The 24,911-nt window shown below is 35.3% G+C and overlaps 1 protein-coding gene across 1 annotated transcript in view; it reads left to right on the top strand.

Moving 5' to 3' along the window:
- Positions 1-24,911, top strand: part of FARSB (phenylalanyl-tRNA synthetase subunit beta) — a 79,759-nt gene that overhangs the window by 43,347 nt on the left and 11,501 nt on the right. Inside the window, exons 15-16 of the mRNA XM_081261873.1 lie at positions 4,648-4,765; positions 16,072-16,227. Of these exons, the coding sequence (XP_081117999.1) occupies positions 4,648-4,765; positions 16,072-16,227 (274 nt within the window). The remainder of the gene's footprint in view (positions 1-4,647; positions 4,766-16,071; positions 16,228-24,911) is intronic.

Genomic DNA, 24,911 nt, shown 5'->3' with positions numbered 1-24,911 from the left:
TTTACCACTGAGCTACATCCCCAACCCTAACACTTCTAATCTTTTGATTATAGTTTTTGCATTTTTTTTTTTTTTTTACAGATCTGGTTCAGTCTCTCTTAACTGAAATTTCCATTTTATAATTGATATTTTGTATACTCTTGTCAGATTTTCATCTCTTTTCCATATATCTGTGATAAATGAATCAACACCAGTTATCTAATACCTCCATAAGTCATTCATTTTGAAATTAGCTATTAAATCAGTTCTTGACTGTGCTGCTTTGTTTTTCATTGTAGTTGCCTTATTGGCAGTTTCATATAGAGTTTAAGAATATTTAAATGAGAATAATACTACTTTAATAGAGAATGTTAAGTGATTTATATTATAGTTTGGGATATTAACTATTAAAAGGGAATTTCAAGGTTATAATGTCTTTGCTTATTAAGTTTCAATAGTCCCTATCTCTTTTATATCAAGGCACTCTCACCTCGTTTTTCTTTTATATTTTTTTTTAACCCAGGCTTCTAGAATTAGGAGGAATGTTAGAACTAGAAGGATCTGCTTTTAGGAAAGTTAATGCTATCATAAATAATATATGAACTCTTTGATTTTTAGTTAGTTTCTTTGGACCTTGATTTTCTTTTTCTTTCTTTTTTAAATACTTTTAGTTGTAGATGAACACAATGCCTTTATTTCATTTTTTTATGTGATGCTGAGGATTGAACCCAGTACCCCATGTGCTAGACAAGCACTCTACCACTGAGCCACAACCTGAGCTCAGGCTTTAGTTTACATTTATGTAAAAGTAGGGCATTGGGTTAGTTTAAAAATTCCACATTTTGGGACTAAAAATATAGCTCAGTTGGTAGAGTACCTACCTTGCATGCACAAGGCCTTTGGTTTAATCCCTAGCACCACAAAACAAACAAACAAACAAACAAAAAAAAAAAAACACCACATTTTATGTATACAACTACACACTAATGTGGCAAATTAGACTAATATTTGCATAGAATGATTTTTCAGTAAATCTTAAGTACATTTTTATTATTTGCTTATTTCAAATGTGAACCCCCCCCCCCCCCTCCCGCTATACACACACTCTTTTCATTTGTCAGGCATGGTAGATTTCTTGAAATGTGGTAACTGCTATGGTTTTTAGGATTTATATTCTGGCTTATCTATTTTATGTAAGTGGAGGGAAACTAATCATCAGTGTACTGTCTCACTATACATAGTTGTGGTTTAGCTTAAGAGGCACCATTTTGGCATAGAATACATTAGAGATGATTAGAGATGAGAGATTATCTTTTAGATTTGACAGATATCTATATTTTACCTCTGCTTTGCCAGCATATATATTCTACCACTTCTAGTATGGCTAATAGGTTTACATTTATTTTTAGTTAAATTAAATGGGGAAAATTGTTCATGGTCTTATACAGAATTTTCCTGCATTATTCTAAACCTTGGATTTATTTCTCATAATAGATATTGTTTAAAAAAAGGACAAGACAAGAAAAATATTATTTAGGTAAAATATGTAAAATTTCATTCTAATCATTGTAAATAAAATTATAGAATATTATTTCTCTTCCCCCCAAATTAATTTGTATCCTGAAATGTCCATTTCCTGTTGAAGTTTTCCCAGTCATCTTTTTTTTTTTTTTTTTGAGTTTGAGTTGGTATTCAAATGAGGTTTATGCATCAAGATAGATTGATGTGCTTCTCAAGTCTTATTCTGCAGGTTGCCCATCCACTTTTTTTTTTCTTCCTGAAGCCCGCCCTTTCAATTTGTTGAAGAAACTGGGTCCTTTGGCTTGTAGAATTCCCACATTTAGGATTTGCTGAATATATTCTAGTGGTTCCTGTATTTTCTGTAAACTGGTAGTTAACTCTGGAAGCTTGATTCGATTCAGCTTAATTTTTTTTTTTAAAGAGAGAGAGAGAGAATTTTAATATTTATTTTTTAGTTCTCGGTGGACACAACATCTTTGTACGTGGTGCTGAGGATCGAACCTGGGCCGCATGCATGCCAGGCGAGCGCGCTACTGCTTGAGCCACATCCCCAGCCCCAACTTAATTTTTTTGTATTGCTGTTTTTAACTAAGCACATAGGTCTACTATGAAGTAAACTAAAATTTAAGAAAAGCTGTCTCAAAAGTTGCTTGTCTAGCTGGGCATGGTGGCAAGTATCTGTAATCCCAGATGTTTGGGAGGCTAAGGTAGGAAGATCATAGGTTCAAGGCCAGCCTAGACAACTTAAACCCTATCTCAAAATAAAATGAAAAGTAAAAATGGCCAGGGATGTAGCTCAGTGGTATAGTGCTTTCCTAGCATGTAGAAGGCACTAGGTTTGATCCCCATTCCACAAAAAGAAAAAAAAAAGTTTGTTTACATTCCAAAAAATTAAATTTCTTTTTCCTTCACATCGTAGTTCCCCCCTTACAAATTAGGTACTGTAAGAGATTAACAATAGCTAATAATAAAGTGGAGCAATTGTAACAGTGTACTGAAAATGAAGGTTATGTGTGAATGTATTTTGTTTCTCCCAAAATACCTAATTTTACTGTAGATCGTAGGCATCTCACCATACTGTATTTTTTTTCTTAAATTAGAACTTTAATCTTTTCATTTAAAGGAAATACTTCACAGCTGTTCTTTACAATATCTGAATTGCCAGCATCACTGTTCTTGCCTTTTGGGGCCACTATTAAATAAAATGAAGGTTTACTTAACATGCATACTGCCATAGGTAACCTGATAACTGAGCTAACTTCCCAGTGCCTGTTGGGCAGAGGGTTCTTACAGTGGGTACACTGGACAGGGAGCTGATTGGGAGCCCTCATTATGCTGCTCAGAATGATACTCAGTTTAAAACTTGCGTAGTATTGTCAAACCATAGTTGACCACAGTAAACTGAAACTATGGAAAATGAAACTTAGAATAAAGAGGCATACTGTAGTTTCATTTCTGTGAATGGTTTGGACACTTTTTCCTCATTGTTAAGGTTTACAGTACTTATAAAAGACCAAGCTGAAGGCTAATCACAGTTTACTGGTAGAATGATAAGAAAGGTGTTCTTTTCTTCCTTCAGCACAGGATCCAGCAAATCCCCTTAGGGATTTCTGTTACTTGTGTAGAATCTAACAAGCCTACAGTTTTAGTTGGGATATCAGAGGAAACCTCTGTAGGAGAGAACGTTTGAGCAGAGGTGTGAAGGAAGTGAGATAGCCATTTGTCAATCTGGAGGAAGACCACATGAAGCAGAGGAAAGAGCAAGGGCTGAAGCCCCACAATGGGAGACCAGCTTGCGGACCTGTGCAGTACCCAGTGTGGCTGGAGTGCAGTAAGCTAGGAAGAGCAGAAGCAGTTGAGGTTAGGGAGGGAGCCAAGGCCAGATCCTATAGGGCCCCATGTAGGACATATTTTTTTTTTTCCAAAATTTAATGGAAAGCTGTTGATAGTTTTTGAGGGGGGAGTTATATGATTGAATTAAGTATTGAAGGGCTGTGACGATTGGACCATAAGATGGACAGAAGTAGCCTAAGAAGCTCATGACATAGTTTTGGGCAAAACAGTGGTGGTTGCCATGTGCAGTGGTACTCGCTTATAATCCCAGTGATTCAGGAATGCTGAGGCATTGCAAGTTCAAGGTGAGCCTCAGCAACTTAGCAAGACCCTGAGAAGCTTAGTGAGACCCAGTCTCAAAATAAAAAAATTCAAAGGGTTGGGGATGTGGTTTGGTGGTAAAGTGCCCTGGGGTTCAATCCCCAGTACTCTGCCCCCCATCCCCCCAAAAACCAGTTGTGTTAGTAGGAATATGTAACAACAAATCCTACTGTTACATATAGTATACTACAATAATAAAAAGGGAAGAAAAAAAATAATGTTGCTTAGAGGCTGCTGTAGAGTATAGCAATAATGTCATATCACTGCTCATAAAACCCATCTATTAACATATGTTGAAATAAATTGAGAAATTTATCTCAGACAAAAGGAGTGAAGTTTTGCTTTTTTTTTTTTTTAAAGAACTGGGATATGCATTTCTTTGACTGGTAAGAATGAAATGACTATAAATATTTTCTTATTCGCTTTAGTGAATAAAAACCAAGAACTACATCACAGCCTGCCTATTGGCAGCTATATAATTTTTTAATGACTACATATTTATATTATATTTTCCTTCTTGTCCTGGTATTTTAATTGCATGTATGTTTTCCCTGGTCCTGGTTTTTAAAACTTTGATTAATTCATGTTTAATTCACTTAATTATTGATATTTCTTGTCATCTACTTCATTTACTTCTGAAATGGGGCAGGATATGAAAATTTACATATTTGAAATCTTGAAAGCCAGCTTTCATTTTAAAAATGATAATGGAATAAAATAACTAATCCTTAGGTGAGAGCAGTCATATTTTTAGTCAGTCTTGTGTGTCACTTATTTTTTTAATCAATTTATTATTTTTTGTTTTATAAATTTGGAATTGAGAATATTTTCAGTTCTTTTAGTGACCTGGAATTTAAAATTAACTTAAAATTTTAGGCATTGCATTTTTCAGAAGTATGGTCCTCAGAAGCCATGGATTCAGTGCTTTGTCTTTAACAGGTCTGCCTGTTTGGGTTCTATTTGTTTAGTGCAATTTCGCGTCTTTTCCTGTAGGTGGCACGCACTACCCTTCTTCCTGGCCTCTTAAAGACCATAGCAGCAAATCGGAAGATGCCTCTTCCTCTGAAACTGTTTGAAATCTCTGACATTGTAGTAAAAGATTCTACCAAAGGTAGGAATGAGTCACTTTTGACTTGTTACTTTTAAAGCATTTTTTTATTATGAAAATTTCAGTTCTATGTAAAAGTAGAGAATATGGTATAATTATCCTGTGAATCTATCATATATCTTGTAACAGTTAACAACACATCTTTCATCCATATCCTTGCCAATCACCATACATATGTATATATATATTTTTAGTTACAATGCTGAGGATAAACCCAGAGCTTTGTGCTTCTAGGCAAACACTACCACTGAGCTATAGCCCCAGCTATCCCTCACCTTTTGTGTGTGTGTGTCACAGGATCTTGGCTAAGTTGCTGAGACTGGCCTTAAATTTGTGGTCCTCTCGCCTAACCTCCCAAGTTAATAACAGGGGTGTGCCACTGCACCTGGCTTCCACATTATTTTAATATGAATCATTTCATCAGCAAATACTTTAATTCATATTTCTGAAAGATAAGGACCATCACTTTTGTTTGTTTTTTAATAACCCAACAATACTATCACACTTTACGGTCAAATTTCCTAGTGTTTAAATTTTCCCAATTGTTCCATAGATTTATTTTTGAATCAGAATCCTATCAGTGTCCAAATATTTAATTACTATGTCTCTTATTTGTTTGAATGGAAAACACATTTTAATAATGTCTATGAAGAGCCCTATTAAAACCTCAACTTGAGAAACACCATGAAGGCTCAGTGGTAGAGGTGCTAAGCACATTCTTACATGTATGAGGCCCCCTGGGTTTGATCCCTAGCACTGCAATAAATAAATATAAAAAATGGAAAAGAAAAACACTGAAATATTTTTGTTATATCACATAATTTACATACATATCATTTTAATGTACTTGATATCTTGTCATTTTAGTTTAGCAGTAATTGCTTAGTTGTACCAGTGATTTTTTTAGCATGTTTATCATATTTGTTCTTTTTGAGTATGGTTTAGACTTTGAGTATAGCAAGTTTCTTGATCCATCACTTGGAGTAACAGTGGTTATTTAATACACATGTCATAAATTTACTAAGTATCTAAACTTGATTGTCAAAGAAGTCTGTCTCAAAATCCATGTCTCCAGTCTCTGATGCAAGTCTGACTGGAACACTGTGCAGTGGTCCCTTGGTGAGTAGTGTCTCAAATGACTGCATTGCTGGCAGATTCCTGGGTTCCCTGAATTTTATACATCAAATGCTAACAGCATTTATTCAGTGGTTCTTACTCCAAACTCTGCAAGATTCGGAGTGTTTTCTTTTGAATTAGTTGACAGAAGCAAAGACCTTTTTCTCTTTTTTTTTTTTTTTTTTTTTTAAAGATTCTAGTAGGCATCATTCTTAACTATCAAGTTCATCTTGGAAACTGATGTTCTGGAGGTATGAACTCCTTGATTTTCACATGGAGACTTTCCCTAAAATTAACTTTTTTCATCCATCCAAGATTCAGTTCTGTCTGTTTTCCAACATTGTTCCATTTAACAAATTGGAAAATTCAGACAACAAAACTGGTAATTTGCCCAGGGCTTTATAAAATATTGGACTTCAAGATGGGGCCAGAATTTAGGTCTTAGTGGACATATCCTTAGAGAATAAATGTTCATTTTAATATCAGTTTATGTAAAATTTTCTTTGGGTAATAAATAGATTTGGAAAACATTTTTAGTGCCAGCTGAAGAAAGTTTTGAGGATTCTTGTGACTTATATTCTCCATTAGTACAGATAGCTGGAAATTTGTTAATAAAATTGCAATGTCACATTTATCTGTTTACTTTGGCTTTTTTTTTTCCAACTTAGTTCTTTGAGTTTTATGTTGTCTTGTTCTTTGATGATCTTTTTGTTTATAAATTTAAAATTAGGTTAATTACACAAGATTTCCTCATAAGCTTTGTAATACTCTTTCAGCAATGGTCCTTCTCTAATTGCCAGGCTCCCTAAGGGCTCTGCAGAGCTGGGCATGTTCACAACTAGGTAGCTCAGAGTGAAGATGAGGGCAAGGAGCAAGCTGGGGTCCCACAGTTGCTTTGAAGAAGGTTTGGGTGTAAGCTTCACTGTGTTGCCATTCTGTGTAGAAATGCCTTAGTTGTTTTTCTTTTAATCTCTGTGTTGGAAATACACAGGCATAGACCTCTCTGCTTCTCATTCTGGCTTCAGTGCCCAAGTTTTGAGAAACTCCCCTGAAAAGAGATTGGTCACAAGTGCTAGAGCTGTCTCTCATTCTTTTTTTTTTTTTTTTTTTTTTCAAACAATTCACCTAGTGATTACCCCCCAAACCCAGTTCTTATTATTTTTATTTGAAAGATTTTCACTTTCTGTTGTAATCTGTTCCACCATGGAGAATAGTTCTTGTCTTGTTTGTACCTTTTTTTAGTTGAAATTATTCTGTTCTATTTTCCACATTGATTTAATTTCTGATTCTAGTTTTGCCCATTGTCTCACACTGGTTTATTAATTTTCTTTAATATTTTCTATCTTATCGATAGGATTTGAAAAATGAAGGGAGGTAAATGCACTCAGTAAATCTACCATCTTGAAAACATTGGTTTAATGTATTTGGAGTATGTTTTGTGTTTAGGTGGGCCTGGATTTTATTTCATAACAAAAGAAGCCTTTCTGATGGTATATTCTAAATATGTACATGTGGGTTCCTGCCTGTCATATGGTGTACATAGAGGACTCTGTAGGAGAGGCAACACGGCATCACGGTTCTGCAGACACTATAGCCACAGTGTTTGGCATTTCAGTCATGGTTCTCATTTACCAGCCGCTTCTCTTTAGGCAGTTTATTTAATCTCCTGTGGCTCAGTTTCTTCACCTGTACAATGGGGATAATGATAACACTTACTTTGTTTAAAAGGATTAAGTGAAATTAACATTTGGAAAGTTCCAGCTACAAAGAATGCAATATTCAGTGTTGCTCTAATTAGGGTTTTAATAGTCCTGATGGCCAATTAACTAGCTTCCTGATCTTTGGGAATTTTCTAGAATGGGTAAAAAAGCCTCAGCTATCTCCAAAAGATTAATGTTGCCTAGCTGAGGCATTGGGGCAGATTTTTATCTTAACCTTAGACTTAATTGGTTTTTCTTCTGTCATGTTCTTTTCTTTGTAGGATGAGAAACAAAGACATACTAATGTAGGAATTTACTTAAGAAAACAGGAATGTTATTTTTGAAGGAATTTGTTACCTCCTATTTTTCAATGAATTGACACACACGTTTTTTACTGCCTGTCAAATCAGTAACCTCTTATCTGTTGGGTTTACCTTAGCCATCTCATCCTAAATAATTAAATTTTTTGAAGAAAAGGTTCTAATTAATCAAAAGTTAAGAGAGGAGTTTTCCAATTAACACAAAAATGTCCCCAAAATCTTAATGATGGAAGTAGTTCCCTAAACAACAGGTTCAAAGAGGTTGGAGATGTTTGGCAATTATGAGCTACTCTCATCCAGCACATTAGTAGAAAGTATTTTTGAGTTCTTTTTCATTTTTAGGGGTTGCTTTAGTGGATAAGAGAAAGTTTCCAGTCTTGAAAGACACAGATTTGTGAGTAGATTCTTTGAGATCATAATCAGAGAGAATGTCCAAAGTGCCCTGGGAATGCAGAGAAGGGAGTGATAATGGTTATTGACTTTTTTCAAAATGTTAAGAAAAACCAACACTCCTAGCCTCATATCAATTTCAGGTCTGCAAGCATATCTTCCAAAATAGAATGAAAATGGAATCTACTGGATTTCAACATGACTCACACCATTCTATCTGACCTGCATTTCTGTAGGAATGGCTACTAGCTCCTAATTTTCATGTTTGACATAACTGGACATTTCTTATTCTAGTATGTACTCTCTTGACTGACCATCCATGTTGAGTGAGACTGTCAGTCTGCCAATTTAGAGGCTGATTCAGGCATACTTTACACTCAGTAAATCTTCTCTAAACCAGATAGGTTCAGGTTCTTTGAGGGTGTGCCAGTTACTGCATTTATTAAGTCTCAAGATCTGAAGTTGCTGCAACATTTTTAAAAAATAGTCATGACTCAAGGGAGTAAGCTGATTTATCCCCGTGGTTGGGCAAAGTGGTATGTGTTTTTGGAACGAGAAGTTGAATGTTGATTCTGCCTGGGGTGAATTTTTCAGCTTTATAACAGGGAATTCAGCAGAGGAGCATTGAAGCTGCCATATCAGGCTGCTGTGTGAGTTAATGGTTGGTTTCAGTAGATGATACTTTTGCTCTTTTTGTTCAGTGTCAAGAATAACTAAACTCTGCACTGAATAGTAAGAATCAACTATAGGAGGGCAAAGAACCTAAATGTGAATTGCTGATCTTTCTGCTCAGACAAGCAGCAAAGCAAATATATTTTGTACAATCCAATATTCTGGCTTTAACATATACTGAATTCTGTAATCACAATTTATTCCTCAGTGATCACTGAAGCTGCCAGTATGCCTACAATCTCACTGAAATGGCAAGAGAAGACATATCACTGGGTTGAGGGAGTTTTAGTTGAAAAGGAGAAAGAAACTAAGATGAATTATTTTGGCTTTGTAAAGTATAGAGGAGGGTAATTTAGATAAGCAGGATACAAATATCCAGTTGTCTTTTTCTTTGTCCTGGGGATTGAACCCAGGGCGTTTAACCACTGAGTCACGTCCCCAGCCCTTTTTTTTTCCTGTGGTATGTCCCTATAGAGAACCTTCATCATCAAATTGCCATGCATTTTGGTTTCAACTGCATTTAAAATTCTTTGGATTTTAGTAGATGTTATAGTAAATGGAATAGATTGAAAGGCCTTTAACCACTGACTGGGCTGTAGTTATGAAGCAGGATTACTCTGTGCCTTCACTTCTTGCTCAGAACACTTCTATATTCTCCAGAGCATTTTAGCAGTCCTGGTTTAAACTGTGCTTTCCCACCCATCACTGTCTAGTTTCTAAAATCACACATTTCTTTCTGAAGTCTTTCTAAATGAGAGGTTGATCTACTTCTCCATACCCTACTTAGTATGAAGATGGAAATTCAGAATTTTTAAAAAACTTTTAATTGCAATATATATTTAAGGTTCTGTTTCTTTCTCCTCCTTTGACCACCATGTCTGTTGTAGAACATAATAAACTCTCTTGGCATTTATGATTGAGTTTGATCTTTTCATTTGCTATCAGTTTGTACCACATATGTAGTCGGTGTTTGTCTTGTATTCTAAGCTATTAAAATATAGGGGCACATGTAAGGCCGTGGGTTCAATACCCAGCATCACAAAAATAAGAAGAGATAGGTAGGTAGGTAGATAGATGAACCAGATCTATATAGTTTTGGGTTTTTTTTTTTTTTTTTTTTTTTTTGGTATAACTGTAAGCTTGATAAAGAGCTCAACAAAAGCATTTCACTATGGGCTTGTGAACTACCTCTCTGAGAAATTGTCCATTAATTCTGGAACCCTCAAATAATGGAAGATTATCTAGCATCCACATGTGGAATGTGGTTTTCTGAAAAGGGCTTATGTCATCAGTCTGGATTAATTTAATTTCACTATTTCATATTTTTGGCATGTAGAATTTCCAATTAATAATTCAAAAAATATGGGTGTAAGGAGCATTGACATTAACAATTTTTGAAGTAGCATCATTCACATATGTGATGGCATTTTAACTGTGTAAATATATCATTTTTAATATAGAAAGTTATTTTAGTATGTTTGGTTCCACATAGTTAAGATCTGCTAACGTGAGTATAATGTACTCTGTCATGCATTGAATATTGTATTTTTTTAATAGATAAAAATCCATTCCAGGTTTATGCTAACTAAATAAAAGCCAACCCACAAAGACATAACTTTTTCCTTCATGCATTGAAAAGGTCATAGATTTTTTCCTCACATTTGTTTCTTGGCTTTTCAGCATTAGTTAAAAAAGAAAAGTCTGTATTTTTATACTATAATATAGTACAATATAGAAGCACTTTAAGGCAAATTATTTCTGAGATTTCTTGTGTTTTAAAAATTTAAAATTTATTTGTAATGTCCTTAAAAGCTCTCATGAATGTATATTTTTAATTCAGACTAATTTTGTTCTTTTCCTACTTAAAAAGTAAAGTGCCCAACTCTTCCCCAATCCTATACTTGGAATTGGTTTTTAGACTTTGTCTGTGTGTGTGCAGCCTTGTGTTTGACATTCTTTATGTACCTGTAGATATACATAAATACATTTTAGTGTTATACAAATGGGATTTTATTTCACCTGTACCGTTCTGTACATTGGTTTTCTCTCTGAACACATTTTACTCACCTCATTTCATTTTAAAGGCTATATGGAAGCATATAATTTATTTATGCAAATTGTTATGATGAATATATAATTGCCAGAATTTTACTAAAATAATGTCTGTTGAAGTAAATGTCTTTGTTCCCCTATTAAAGACATAATTTTAGAAATAGAATTGATCACTTCATTGGTATATACACTTAAGTGTTTAATAACTTGTCAGAATCTCTTCCAAAGAAGAACTTAAAGTTGTTATTTATGTATCTGTTCCTACCAAGAGTATATCAAGTTTCCTTTTTCTCTCTGTTAGATGTGATCACAGGGTGCTTGTAGCTTTTATGAATCATTTAGGTTGCATTGGAATGCTTTAGGAAAGAAGTAAAATTTGCAATATAAATTATAAGTCTTGTGGGTGCCAGTATTGAATAGATTTTAAAATAAGGTGGTGTGTTGTATTTTCTGAGCTTGGCCAGACTTTTAATTTCAGATGCTACATCAGCCCCTGATTGTCCCTGAAGCCTTTTAAAGGTCTTCTAGCACCTTTAGGGCTTCTAGGTGAAGATGAGAATAGGTATGGAAAGAGTCTCTTGAAGATTCTGCCCATTTCCAGTCTGTGCCATTTGTGCTAAAGATAACTAAATACCAATAATTTACTTAAAATCATTGGTACTTTGGTGAAAGAGGATCTATACCAGGTGGTAGCCTATTCTAAAATTTTGAATTATATGCAATCGTTATATAGTAGGGATATCAAGTACCTTTCTTTTTTTCAAAGAAAATCATTTGGCATATTCTTTCAGCTTACAGAACTGTAGCTAGCTGCCCCTCCTTTTGGTGGTTTAGATCAGCCCTCTCCAGGCTGTACTTTGAAGTCTGTGAAATACATGGATAATTTAGGCTGACATACTTGGCAGGCCCATTTAAAAAGCAGAATTGTTTGATGGCATGACACAAGAGGTCTGTTAACTGAGTTATAAAGAACTGAGGCATTTCCAACAAATCCTAGCTTTGGCATGAAATTTAAATAGTTCTTATTTCGTAGTGTGCAGTCAGTGAACTTCCTGAGATATAATATGGTCTTTCAGTGCGAAATATTAGGAAATGGAAGTTTTACTGTACCTAGCTGTTTCTCTAAGGAGGAATGGATGGAATTGAAAATGTGGTTATTTTCTCTTTTAATTCATTTCAGCTAAAGAAGAGAGACTATGATAGCAAGATGTGAGGAAACCAGTCTAGAAGGATTGGTAGCCCTTGGGAAATATGAAAAAGTAGTCAATCGGTGGTGGGGTTGGGAGGGGGCACCAAAATAATGAGGTTAATCTAATTATTATGGTGAATTTAGTACATAGCCCAAAAGTCAGTGGCCTTTCTTAAAAATATTACAAAATTAAATCTAAAGATATGTAGTTAATTGTCTGTGTGTATGTTATAAATGTTCTTAAACCTTGCTTAAACAAAGTAGAATTTAATTTTTTAAAGTTCTATATGTTTATTGTAATTTCATTCTGATCACTATAATCAATCAGCTTTTTAAAAATTCTAAGTTTTTGACTCAGATGTGCTACTCTTACCAGAAAGGTGAGTTTTATATAATTTTGCGATGAAGAAAGAACTATTCCAAGGCAAAGGTTACCAAAATAAGGCTTCCAGTTTATGTTGCTAAGCTCTCTGAATGGTGGCATTACTATTGGGCCATTCTCTCACAATAAAAATGGAACTACAAAGTAGTTTGAATACATGCCTGTGTGTTAAAGTGGAAGCATGTGACACCAACAAATGGGTACCACATGGTAGAAATACCCAGAAGCAAGTCAGTAGTATGAAAGGGATAATTTAGTTCTGTTTCATTTCATTTTTTTCCCTTTAGGAGGAGAAAGAGTTTGTGTATGTTTGTGTTCCTACCGTAGAATTAGGCCCCTCATTTAAGTTTATGCACATAGTTGGTTTTGTGGGGTTTTGTTCCTGCCTGATTTTAATATTGATCTTTATTCTTTCTCACACCTTTGATTATAACTTTTAGATACCAGATTACTTTATCCTTGAAAATAGAAAGGATGGAGAGTGACAGTATGATGCACACTTTCTTACCTCAGCAGTTGGCTTCTGTGTTGCCTTAGAACATGGCCTACCGTTCCTGGCCTTGTTAGTTGTTTGGGTGTGCTTAATTCCTTTTCCAGGCTTTAGTCATTTATCAGAAAACAATTATTGAGGGATTAGTACATTCAAGCCCTATGCTGCCGCTGACCTCTACCATCTAGGGATATCAATAGTTGAGTGTGTTGAACATAATATGCTCTAAGATGTTACATGGCAAGAGCAGTTATTTCTCCATGTCTGTTTAGTCAGAACCTTAATTCAGAATATGCTTTCCATAAGTTGCAATACCGTTGGTGACTTCACTTGATTTTTAAAAATAATTTATTCCATTTGCTTACATAGAATTCTTAAAAATCATGAAAATAAGCATCAAAATAATGTATCAAAAACATTTCAGGAATTCACATCTTTGCCCAGTGCAGTGGCACATGCCTGTAATCCCAGCAATTTGGTAGGTTGAGGCAGGAGGATCACAAATTCAAAGGCCAGCCTGGGCAATTTAGCAGACTGACTCAATATTTTAAAAGCGGGGTAGAGACGGGGGTAGGGTGGGGATGTAGCTCAGTGGTATAGTGCCCCTAGGGTCAATCAATACCTAGGACTGCAAAAAAGAATGCACACCTTTAATTATATTAAGTAGATATATTTATAGCCATACATAACTTGGCTCTTTACCCATATTGTCTCCATCTAAATTTAAATTCTTTATCTGTGTGCTATGTAGTACTGGAAGGAACATGGGTTTTAGTGTTAGACAATCCTGATCATATCCTGATTTTGTAATTTATTAACTATGTAATTAATCATAGTTTTAGCCAGTTAGTTTGATTTGGGGCAAGTTCTTAAGTCATTCCAAGTTATTGTTTCTCCTGTTTCATAAGGATAATAATACCTACCTTGTATAGTTGCCTTGTGACTTCAGTAAAATTATAGATAGATTGACAAGTAAGTACTAAATACCTGACACATGGTAGATTGTCAGTTAATATTAGTTTTCCTTTTACCCCATTTGTGTGCTCACTTTTATACTACTTTAATAGTAGAGTACAGTGTCTTAAAGTACCTAGGTCCTTTTGGATATTCAGATGAAAGTCTTATATACTTTATGTCAATTCTGACTAGTAGCTCTTACCTATTGTGATAATACTGTTGAAGAGCTTTTGCTTAGTATATGCTAAAATGAGGCCGCATTCTCTTTTCAGTCTATGCTCCCAGATAGACATTATTTTGTAGACATTAGTTGGTTCTCTTTCCTAATACGAAAAACAAAATGGAACCAACATTCATTTAGTGTTTGTGTCAAAGCAGTCATCTCTAGAATTTATTACAAGGCTATAAGTCTATATACCTATTATTAAGTTAATGATACTGTTGTCTTTGAATCTTCTTTTATATGCTGTGCACTTTTTAAAAAAATTACCACCATGTGATCTAAAACAGTTCCATCACCCTGAAAATCCACATGCTGTTTAGTATTAGTTTCATTTTTCCCCACACCTATTGCAGACCACCACTGTTTTCCGTTGCCATAGTTTTGCCTTTTCCAGAATGTCATATGAGTGAAATGACTCATACCGTCAGAAACTTTTTGAGACTGGCTGCTTTCATTCATTACAATGCCTTTGAGAGCAATCCAAGTTGTCAAGTCCACCAACAGTTTGTTTCATTTTATTGCTGAGTAATACTCGATTGTATGGATATACCAGTTTGTTTAATCCGGTTATACATCAGGGTTCATTTGGATTGTTGTAATTCCTTTTTAAAATGTCAAGTTATGTTTGTAATTCTTTTTTAAAACATCAAGTTATGTTTGTTTTCATTTTTAAGTATAATATATTACAAATCATAGAAAATTGAGAAATAGGTAAAAACAATTATCACTGCCCACATATAACCTGTTATTTAGGTACATTTCTTTTTAGTATTTTCCCCCTCCTCCTGTGCATGGAGTTTTGAATTATGGCCATATTTACATAGTTTTGGTTCTATTCTTTATCCATGTTAAAAAATTATTATTGTGGTAATACTTTTGAATTCTGCTTTTTTTCATGTTTTAATTGTGAATGTGTGTGTGTGTGTGTGTGTGTGTGTGTGTGGCTAACTTTGGCAGTCATTTTCTCACTTTGCTTCATATGTTCTTTAAACAATATTATTTACTTTTGAACTTTATGACTGCCTTTTTTTTTTCTTATTTACTCTGGCTCTGTTATGATAAACTATCATAAAGCTGCTTTCTATCAGCCACCATAATATTTTTTTGTTTTTCGGTACAAGAGGATTGAACTCAGAGGCACTTGAGCACTGAACCACGTCCCCAGTCCTATTTTGTGTTTTATTTAGAGACAGGGTCTCACTGAGTTGCTTTGGGCCTTGCTCTTACTGAGGCTGGCTCTGAACTTGCAATCCTCCTGTCTCAGCATCTGTAATCCTCCTGGCTTAACCTCCCGAGCCGCTGGGATTACAGGCATGCGCCACTGCGCCCTGCTAGCCACCATAGTATTCTGATGAGTAACCATACTGTATTTTATATAGTTATTTCCCTATTTAGGTTGTTTCTGATTTTCACTATTGAAAATAATGATCCAGTAAATGTCTTTCTACATGAAGCCTTTATTTTGTTTGTATTTAAGATTATTTCCTGTAGGTAGTATCATGAATAAAGAGTATGAGTTTTAAGGCTCTGCTAAAGTGTTGTGCAAAGAAGTTTTGTCCTTTATATTGTAATAAAACCTTACTGGACTCGCATTGAGGATTCTTCTCCCCTCCTCTCCATTAAATACCTTTGGAAATTCAGTGATTGAAAAGGACTTGCATTCCTGAGGTCCGATGCTTCTTTTTATGTCACATAATAGGTTTTCTTTTCTCTGTGTGTGTGTGTGTGTGTGTGTGTGTGTGTGTGTGTGTGTTGAGTCAGTTTCTTTAGTAATGGTTAATGTGTCCTTGTGACCAGTTCTTTTGGTTTTTTTTCCAGATGTAGGGGCAAAAAACTACAGGCATCTCTGTGCTGTTTATTACAACAAGAATCCTGGGTTTGAGATAATCCATGGGCTACTGGACAGAATTATGCAGCTGCTCGATGTACCTCCTACCAAAGATAAGGGAGGCTACATGATAAAAGCGTCAGAAGGTAAGGTGGGCTTGCTGAATCCAGAGTTAGTGATAATGTATTAAAGAAGCTAAATAAGCCCTATTTTTCTTTTCTTCTTCTTCTTCTTCTTCTTCTTCTTCTTCTTTTTTTTTTTTTTTTTTAAGAGGGTATGGGAAGGGTTATTTGTACTGGGTTGAAGTTTGGTTGGAAGATATTTTTGAATTTTGCTTATATTTATTTTTCTTAGTCCTCAGAGATTTTTGTTTTAATGTTTGTTTTCTTTTCCATTTTGAAATTTCTTTAAAAATTACCATGAAATGTATGGATCTTTTTAAAGATGAGTAGGATTCTCTCTTTCTTTTTTCAATAAAATTGAAATATTTAATAGCATAGAAATAATGCAAGAAAGACGTGTTATGCTCATAGAATTCTAGTGTTAGAATGTAAACAACACTGAATTTATCTCCAGTGCCACAAAACAAAATAAACAAAACAAAAAAACTAAAGTCAGAAATCTTCAGAAAATAGAAGCTGTAGCATTCAGCATTTGGAGAATCCAGTGTTCATATAGTCCAATATCCTGTTTTTCTAAGAAGGGAACTAAGGTGAGGCAAGTGAAGTGCGTTGAGCTGGGTCACCCATGTAGAACCAGGACTCACCTCCCATGTTCTTCCCGTAAGGTCTCGCTGTCAGCCGTTTTGTACTCACTCACCTGCTTACTCCTCTTGAATTCTGCCCTAAAATCTGGTGGTCCAGGCTAATGGTAACCTGTAAATAGATGTGAAATATTTCTTTTCCTTGTATAGAAAGTCTTTCTCAGAAATCTTGTTTAACAAACAGGTTAACTGAAATTAAAAATCAGTTCCCTAAAGCAGATTGTGCCACTTAAGTGAGGTCCAGTTATTTGGAAAGTTGCAAAGAGCTGAACTGGTAGATTCAAACATACTTTGGTATTGGTATGATGCTTTTTATAACTTTTATATAAATCATTATCTTTATATTGTGAATCTCCTGTATAAGTTCCTTAGACATTCATTTCTCAGAAGAATCTGAGGTCCCAGTTAAGAAGATAAGCATAATAATAATAATAAATTTTAATTAAAAAAAAAAAAAAAGAAGACAAGGATGAATAGGACCTGGGCCCTGCTTGGAGGAACTTGCAGAGGAAAAGGCTGCTGTATCTCATCTTTTAAACCAAGCTGCAAAGATATGTACCTCAAGGTTCAAAGAGGAAGAGAGTGCAGCTTCTTGAAGCTACCAGAAAAATATTAGTGAGTTTCTGGAAGTAAGGTGGATCTTTGAAGGAATAGATGGACCCAGGGAAACAGGCAACCCCTGTGAGCAAAGCTAAAGGTGGGAAACAGGCTGGTTTGTAGAGCAACAAGCTGCAGTTTGTTTTCAAGGGAAAACTTGATTAAAAAACCTTTTGGAGCTGAGGATATAGCTCAGTGATAGAAGACTTGTCTTGCCTCTGAAAAGCCCTGAGTTCAATCCCCAGTAATGCAAAACAAAAACAAAAATTAGAAACCTTTAGAAGGTAGAAGCTATAGAATTTAGCTTTTGGAAAATGTCATGATACATGCCACTTGGAACTTTTTATGATACAGTTAATATGTGCTGATCTCCCTTTAAAAATTGGATTTTTATAATTCTAAATTTGTGGTATAATTTGAATTCTATCTAAATTAGCACTGAAACAGAATATGACGCTTGGAACTTAATTTCACTAATATACCATTATCTGCTGCTTTGGTTCAAAATGTATTTTTTAAATTAGTAAATATATACATAAACGATGACTTCTTCTGATGTGGTTATAGCTGTTTTGTTTTTGTGGTGCAGGAACTGAACATAAGTCCTCACCAAAGGCAGGCAGACACTCCACCACTTAGCTACATCCCCAGGCTGGTTGTAGCTCTTTAGGTTTGATTTTGTTAGGCCAAGTTGTTACTTTGGTTTTTAATTATGAGAATTTATGGATTCATACTTATGTTTCTTCTATGAATCTTCATTGGTTCTCATTATAATGAAATTTCATAATGTTTAAAAAAAGTTTTTACATCTATGAAATATCTAAGATTTTTTAATTTGGGTAGCTTTGGTGTCACTTCTTTATACATGTGGGTGGCCTGGATAAGTGGTATTCAATATTTCTAACTTGCTTTCCCTGAAAAAGGGTAGGATGTTTACTTTCACTGCCCATCACCATCATTGGCCACATCAGTTGCCCTGGATTCATGGGCATATGCTAGTCCTGGGTGCTTTTTTCTCAGGATGCTTTCTTTAAGAACCATCAAGCCAAAGAGAATTAAGGTCATTATAAATAATGATTCCTCATTTTTTCATAGGGATTTCTAAGTCTGTTTTGATTATCTAAAGACAAATATGATTACTCTTTTTTTCTTTTTTTATGGTCAAAGAAATCAAGGCCTAAAGAAATGCTTGTCAAAATAAGTCAGTGGTAAAGCTGGTATTAGTTCTTTGTCTAATATATATGCATACATACATACCACAACTAAGAAACAAAAATTTGTTTCCATACTCCTAAGTAAATCATTAAACACAGGAATTGGTTGTAGGGGCTTGTTTAGCTACATCATTTCCTCAGGCCTCCTGTTTTTACATATAGCTTTTTCTGCTAACAAAAGGTCTTCAGAGTATCAAAAAGTAGAGTGGAAACAAATTAAGAACTACTGTTCATGCCATTCTTGATTATTGAGCTGTATTCTATTACTCTGGCATATGGTTTACTTTTTAATAATTAAAAATCCCTAGTGGCTTTGCAATTATAATTGAGCTAAGCCTGTACACCAGAGATTCCTGCTAATGTCAGTTACACTGACAGTTATACCTAATTTTTTTCTGTCCTTTGTAATGTATGCTTCCAAGCTTCCCTTTGTGCTGCTTTGTTTGATGGTAGGGATAAGTGGAATAGAACTTAATTCCCTTTGAGAAACTTGGCCCTGTCCTTTGTAAGAGAAATCTGGAAATTCATTTGATTGATCATCACATCAATTCCAAGGAGTTGTGTTGACATTGAATTGTAACCCTGCTTATTATGCAGCCAGCAGCCCTCTGCAGCATGTGGAATATCTGCAGAAGCACTCAGAAAGCCTGTGACTGTCATCAGACTGAAAAGCCTGATTGCTTAATCTTACGTATTTTTCATTTGCTGAGCACCTTTGCAGTTTAAGACCCTAAAGTAAGCTAGAATATCAAGCTGATATGATGATGGAATAAGGTCAATGTTGAGTTAAAAAAAAAAAAAAAGAGCAACCTTTAACTAGTTAGCAGACTACAGAGAATTTTAAAGGTTTCAAAAGGGTTCAACTCAAGAATGTTTTAGTGGCATTTGATCAGATTATTATAGCATATGTATATGCTTTTTTCCAGGCTTTTTCCTCTGTTTTTGTGGTTTGTTGCAAACTAAATTATGTATGTTTAGATGCATTTATCCTTTTCAAAAACCACTTCTGGGCAAGAAAAATTCTCAACATTTTTGTGTTTAGAACAATTCTGTGGTTGCTGGGCAGATCAGTGGCAAAAAATATTTCTTGTAGAATGTAGCGGGCTTTGCTTGTGATTGGCTGCATTGACTTGAGAGAGTCCTCTCACCCCCCATTAGCTTGCTACCTATTTCAGTTTTGATTATTTACAGTTCTACAGAAAACTTCAATTTAACTTGAGACAGGGTCCCAGATGGACAGACAAAAGTCTTAGAACTTTAGTTTTGACAATTTTAGTTTTCATGCTGCTCATAATTCATTTTATGAAGTGAAAAATAGCTTTGTAAGTAATATGCACATTTAATCCTACACCATATGTACATACTGTGGCTATTTAGGAACCTTCTGTTACATCACACCTAATGATTGGCTTGACCTGTAGGTCATGACCTTATTTGCCTTTCAGGACACCTGTGAAAGATTTCTGATGCTAAAAAAAAAAAATATGGGTGAAATTGTGATGTTTCCCTGGTCGTCAGTCACACTGGTTCTCATGTAATAGGAGCTTAGAAATAGATAAGAAAATATCTGTTGAACAATTTGTTGAAGTAAAGGTATTCAGATTATGGTTTGATTTACACAAAATTTTCTGGGCTGTAATAAAGGAGGAACTGTATAGCATGTCTGAATTTAGTTACTATCAACAAAGGTGTTGTTCTGACAAGGCATCAGGTTAAAAAAAGAAGTTTGGAAGCTTTTAAACTTCTAACCTTATTACCCTGTGTAAAAATAGTTTTTACTCCTCTGACTGTCTACTTTGTTGTGTTTGAGGCAAGTTTTTCTAGTACTACCATTTTCATTGGCTTTCTTGCAAGAATAAAAGACTCAAAGCAGTATTAAATGAACAAGGGGTAACTGCTACACAGCGGGATCAGTGGTGTCCTAGGGGCCGCAGGGTTTTTACAGCAGCTCAGCACTAATCACAGATTCCCTGGCCCTGTCGTGATTTTGAGCTTGTTTATTGTTTTTGTTACCCTCAGATATGCATGAGGTAAGTTCTGCCTCTCTGGTTCACTTAGTTCCTATTTTTGGTGTGTTTTGGTGTTTACCTGACATGGCAGTACTCATAACAAATTGGAGTGCTGGACACCAAGTGGACTGGAGATGACTTGGTCAGCTCAGTATTCCCTCTGATAGGTAATTATTTTAATATAGCATTTTTCAGATTTTTTTTACATGTTCTCTCCCCTAAGGACCTTTTTCAAACCTTTTTTTTTTAATTGCCCCTCTGTGAAATTTTAATATACAGGTAACACCTATCTACTATGGGTTGTATATATAGTGCTGTATATATAAGAAAAATAAATGCAAAGCTTAACATTTTTTCATTAGTGTAGGGTTAACAATGACTAAGCAAAAATTTTAATCTAAAAATTAATATAAAAGTTTTAAGATTACTTATTCATTCATGTAAATTGTATGAAATTACATACACCAATTAGCAGTTTATGAAATACGTAATGAAATAATCAAAAGTTTTAAAAATCATTCAAAACTTGTTTTTTCAACAAAATAATGAAAAAAATTTAATTGGTCAAAAATTTTTCCTGAATTTAACTTTTAACTTTCTGTGGTATGAGAAAATAACTTACCAAGTAGTTTATGGTAATCAGATATTGTCAACATTTTTTATATTTAGCACTTGACAATTAATGATGTGTTCAATAACTTCTTGAGTTAAATGATAAACTATTTTTAGATAATTCTCAAAACCTAAGCCACTTACTAAAGCTCTCGGGAGCATACATACACAATATCTCTAAGACAGCCAGTGGCGCCAAAGATACCTTTCAGGGTGACTTTTGAGATATTTGTTTTGAGGCAGGGTCTCACTAAGCTGCCCCCAACTGCCCTTGGAATTCATGAGCTCAGGTGATTCTTGCCCCCCAGCCTTCTGAGCATCTGGAGACACAAGTGTGTACCACCACACCTGGCTTGTGGCTGGGCAGTCACTGGAATTCCATCACAGCTGTTCATTGCTGTAGTTTACAGCATCATTACTACGTTTGCCTTGTCTTCTGTGTCAGTGCTGCTCATGTGGTATCCAGGAGAGCAGCCACAGGGGTGGAATGCTAAGAAGTGTGTGATTATTGCCACATTTGGCTCAGCTTTGGAGGCGCCAATCATCATAATGTGTAAGATTTGTTCGTACCCACTTCTCCAAAAACTACTTTTAACTTTTGTTGAGAATATATACACTTTGGACTTATTTAAACTCAACTATGTGTACTGGGTGACAAAAGATATTTTATTTACCACATTGTACTCCCTTTCTTTTCCCTGCCATTAAACTAGACCTTGGCCTCCACTATTCTAGAGAACAGAATGCCATAGCCTTAACACAAAGAGATATAAAATAAGGTTCTTTTTAGCTTGTAATCTTTCAGTGGTTCATGTCCTGAAAGCTTAAAGGGTTTTTAGGGTGGTTTTGACTACTTAGTTTTTATTTTATACATATAAGACAGTTTTATTTTTAGGTAGCAGCAATTTTACACTTGGGTCAAAATTTAGCAGCACCGCGGGCTGGGGATGTGGCTCAAGCGGTAGTGCGCTCGCCTGGCATGCGTGTGGCCCGGGTTCGATCCTCAGCACCACATACAAACAACGATGTTGTGTCTGCCGAGAACTGGAAAACAAATATTAAAAAACTCTCTCTCTCTCTCTCTCTCTCTCTCTCTCTCTCTCTCTCTCTCTCACACACACACACACACACACACACACACAAAATTAGCAGCACCTGATTTTGACACATTTGTTATATTTTGGCAGCATGTTAGTTAAAAACCATTATCTCATGAATTCCTATAGAATGTTGTGTTTTGGTAAACTAAATGTCAACCTTCTAAGTAGCATGTGTAGCTTTACTCCATAAGGACTAATGGGATAGATGGATGGATAGGTGAAAAATAAATAAAATATTCATAAAAAATAAATAAAACCTCCATAGGTTTGATCAATGTAGAGTAGCCTGCTGAACATATGGCCATTCAGAGTAAAGGTTTAAGCCAATGCTGTTGCTCAGTGTGTGGGGAAGTTGTTGTTCTAAAGCCTCTTCTCAGGACTGAGCTTGGGAATGTGTCATGGTACACATACACAACACACATACACATACATACACACACACGGGCATCCCTCAATGTCTGAGAGGGATTGGTTCCAGGATCTACCCCCACTCTTATATAAAATGGCATTTGTAGTATTTGAATATAGGTTAATACAGTGCTGTGAAAATAGTTGATATATTGTATTATTGGGGGAATAATGACAGCAAAAATTTTGTATGTGTTTAATACAGATAAAACATTTAAAATATATATTTTCTGTCTGTAGTTGGTTGAATCTGTGAATGTAGAACCCGTGGATGGAGAGGGTCAACTGTATATATTTTTGAAGACCATAAGTCCACAACATTACCTCCAACATAAACCTAACACTGCCAGTTTTTCCCTGATCCACATTTGTACCTCTCTTCTCCAATAGTGGGAGACTTGGCTTCCATTATCTTAGCCTGTTGACTCCTTAATCCATGCCCCTGGGTAACTTTTTCATTACTGTCTTCTCGGTTATGCATCTGCCCTACTTTTTTTTGTGAGATGCTGGCTGCCCCTGCAGGGCTGTTCTTGGACACTTTTGGATGCCCTCTACTCTCTCTTGGACTCTGACAACCCATGCTGGCTTTCTATTCCTGATCTGAGATGCATACACTCCTATTCTCCCACTCCCAGTTGGAGATTTCTGCCTTCTTCATCACCTGTGGGGCTGAATTGTTCTGGAAGAGGAGGGTGAAAGTCTTTTTTAATTTCAATTCTTACAAAGTCTTTGGTAGTGAGGGTCTTATTAAAATAAAGGGAGAAAATAGTTGTATGTAGTGGGACTTTCTTAGAAGGGGTGGTAATGTAGAAAATGTGTTTCTTATATAGTTTTTCTGCCTCAGACCTAGAAACAGTCATATTTTAAAATGGCCCTTATTTCTCTTAGAAATCAAATTTAGATCATGATCTGAGGGTTAAGATTGCACATTGCACTGATCTAGAGGTTGTTCTGTGTGCATACATTTTAGTATGCAGAGCTGCACAAAGGCTCCCCCCTCCCAAGGAAAAGCACTGTATTCACATTGTCATTTTCCATTTCTATTCAGGATTTAAGAATTTTACATAATATATTTGACTTCTAGCTCTTTTTCTTTACATTGAAAATCTTGGTTCCTGACACATTTATATGATTACTTATTTCCTTGCACTATTATTATAGTTTTAAAATAAAAATACTGATACTGTTACTAACATAAAGATTACTGAAAATAGTGTGAAATTTATTTTCAGTTCTTTTTGAATTTAGGATATTACCTACAAAATAAAGTACATTTAGAGTATTCTGGCTTCTTACCCTTTCCTCCCTGCCTCTACAGGTTATGATTTTTATTAATTTTTAGTCTATCATTTTGTAGTGTTTCCTTTTGTTTTTTCAATATAAGCGCAGTTGTGTGATCACATTCTTCACTTGTGGACAGAGGGGCTGGACGTGGCACTGTTCTGAAGTTTGCTTCTATCTGCTTGTCAGGCTGTGGTGGGGAGCATCCTACAGACAGCAGCAAGTGGAGGTCCACCTCGTTCCCTTGTCTTCTGCTCTATTGTTGTCTTCTCATGGTTTATTCAACTAATTGTCTGTTGATGAATATTGGGTGTTTCCACTCTTTTGCTGCTACAAATGGAGCTACCATGAGTAGCTTTGTGCTTATGCTCTTTGGAATTTTTGACAGTGTATCTTTGGGACAGATTCCTAGAAGTATGGGATCATCAGGGCAGATTCCTAGAAATATGGGATCCTTAGGACAGATTCCTAAAAGTTTGGGATCACTGGGACAAAGGGAGAATTCATATTTTTGCCTGGTAGTGCCAAACACCTCTCCTTCAAACAGCTTGTTTGAATGTTTTGCAAACTCAGCAGCAGCAGATGAGAAGACCTGTTTCTCTGCTTTGTTGTTAGAGTCACTAAATTTTTTATTTTCCCCCAATTTTCAGGTAGGAAATAGTATCTCACAAGTTTTCATTAAATCTCCTTTCTTAGAAGCAAATGTAAAGGTATTTCATGTTTATCAGAAATTTTTATTTCCTTTTCTTGGAATCTCTTGTCTTGCTTATATTTTCTCTTTGGGTTCATTGGTCTTTTTTATTTTTAGAGACCTTGTATATTATATGAACGTAATCCCTTATGACA

Source organism: Spermophilus citellus (assembly GCF_964194105.1).
Source record: "Spermophilus citellus genome assembly, chromosome: 11".
NCBI lineage: Eukaryota > Metazoa > Chordata > Mammalia > Rodentia > Sciuridae > Spermophilus > Spermophilus citellus.
Note: the sequence above shows the minus strand (reverse complement) of the source record. Positions and strands in the feature narration are given on the sequence as shown.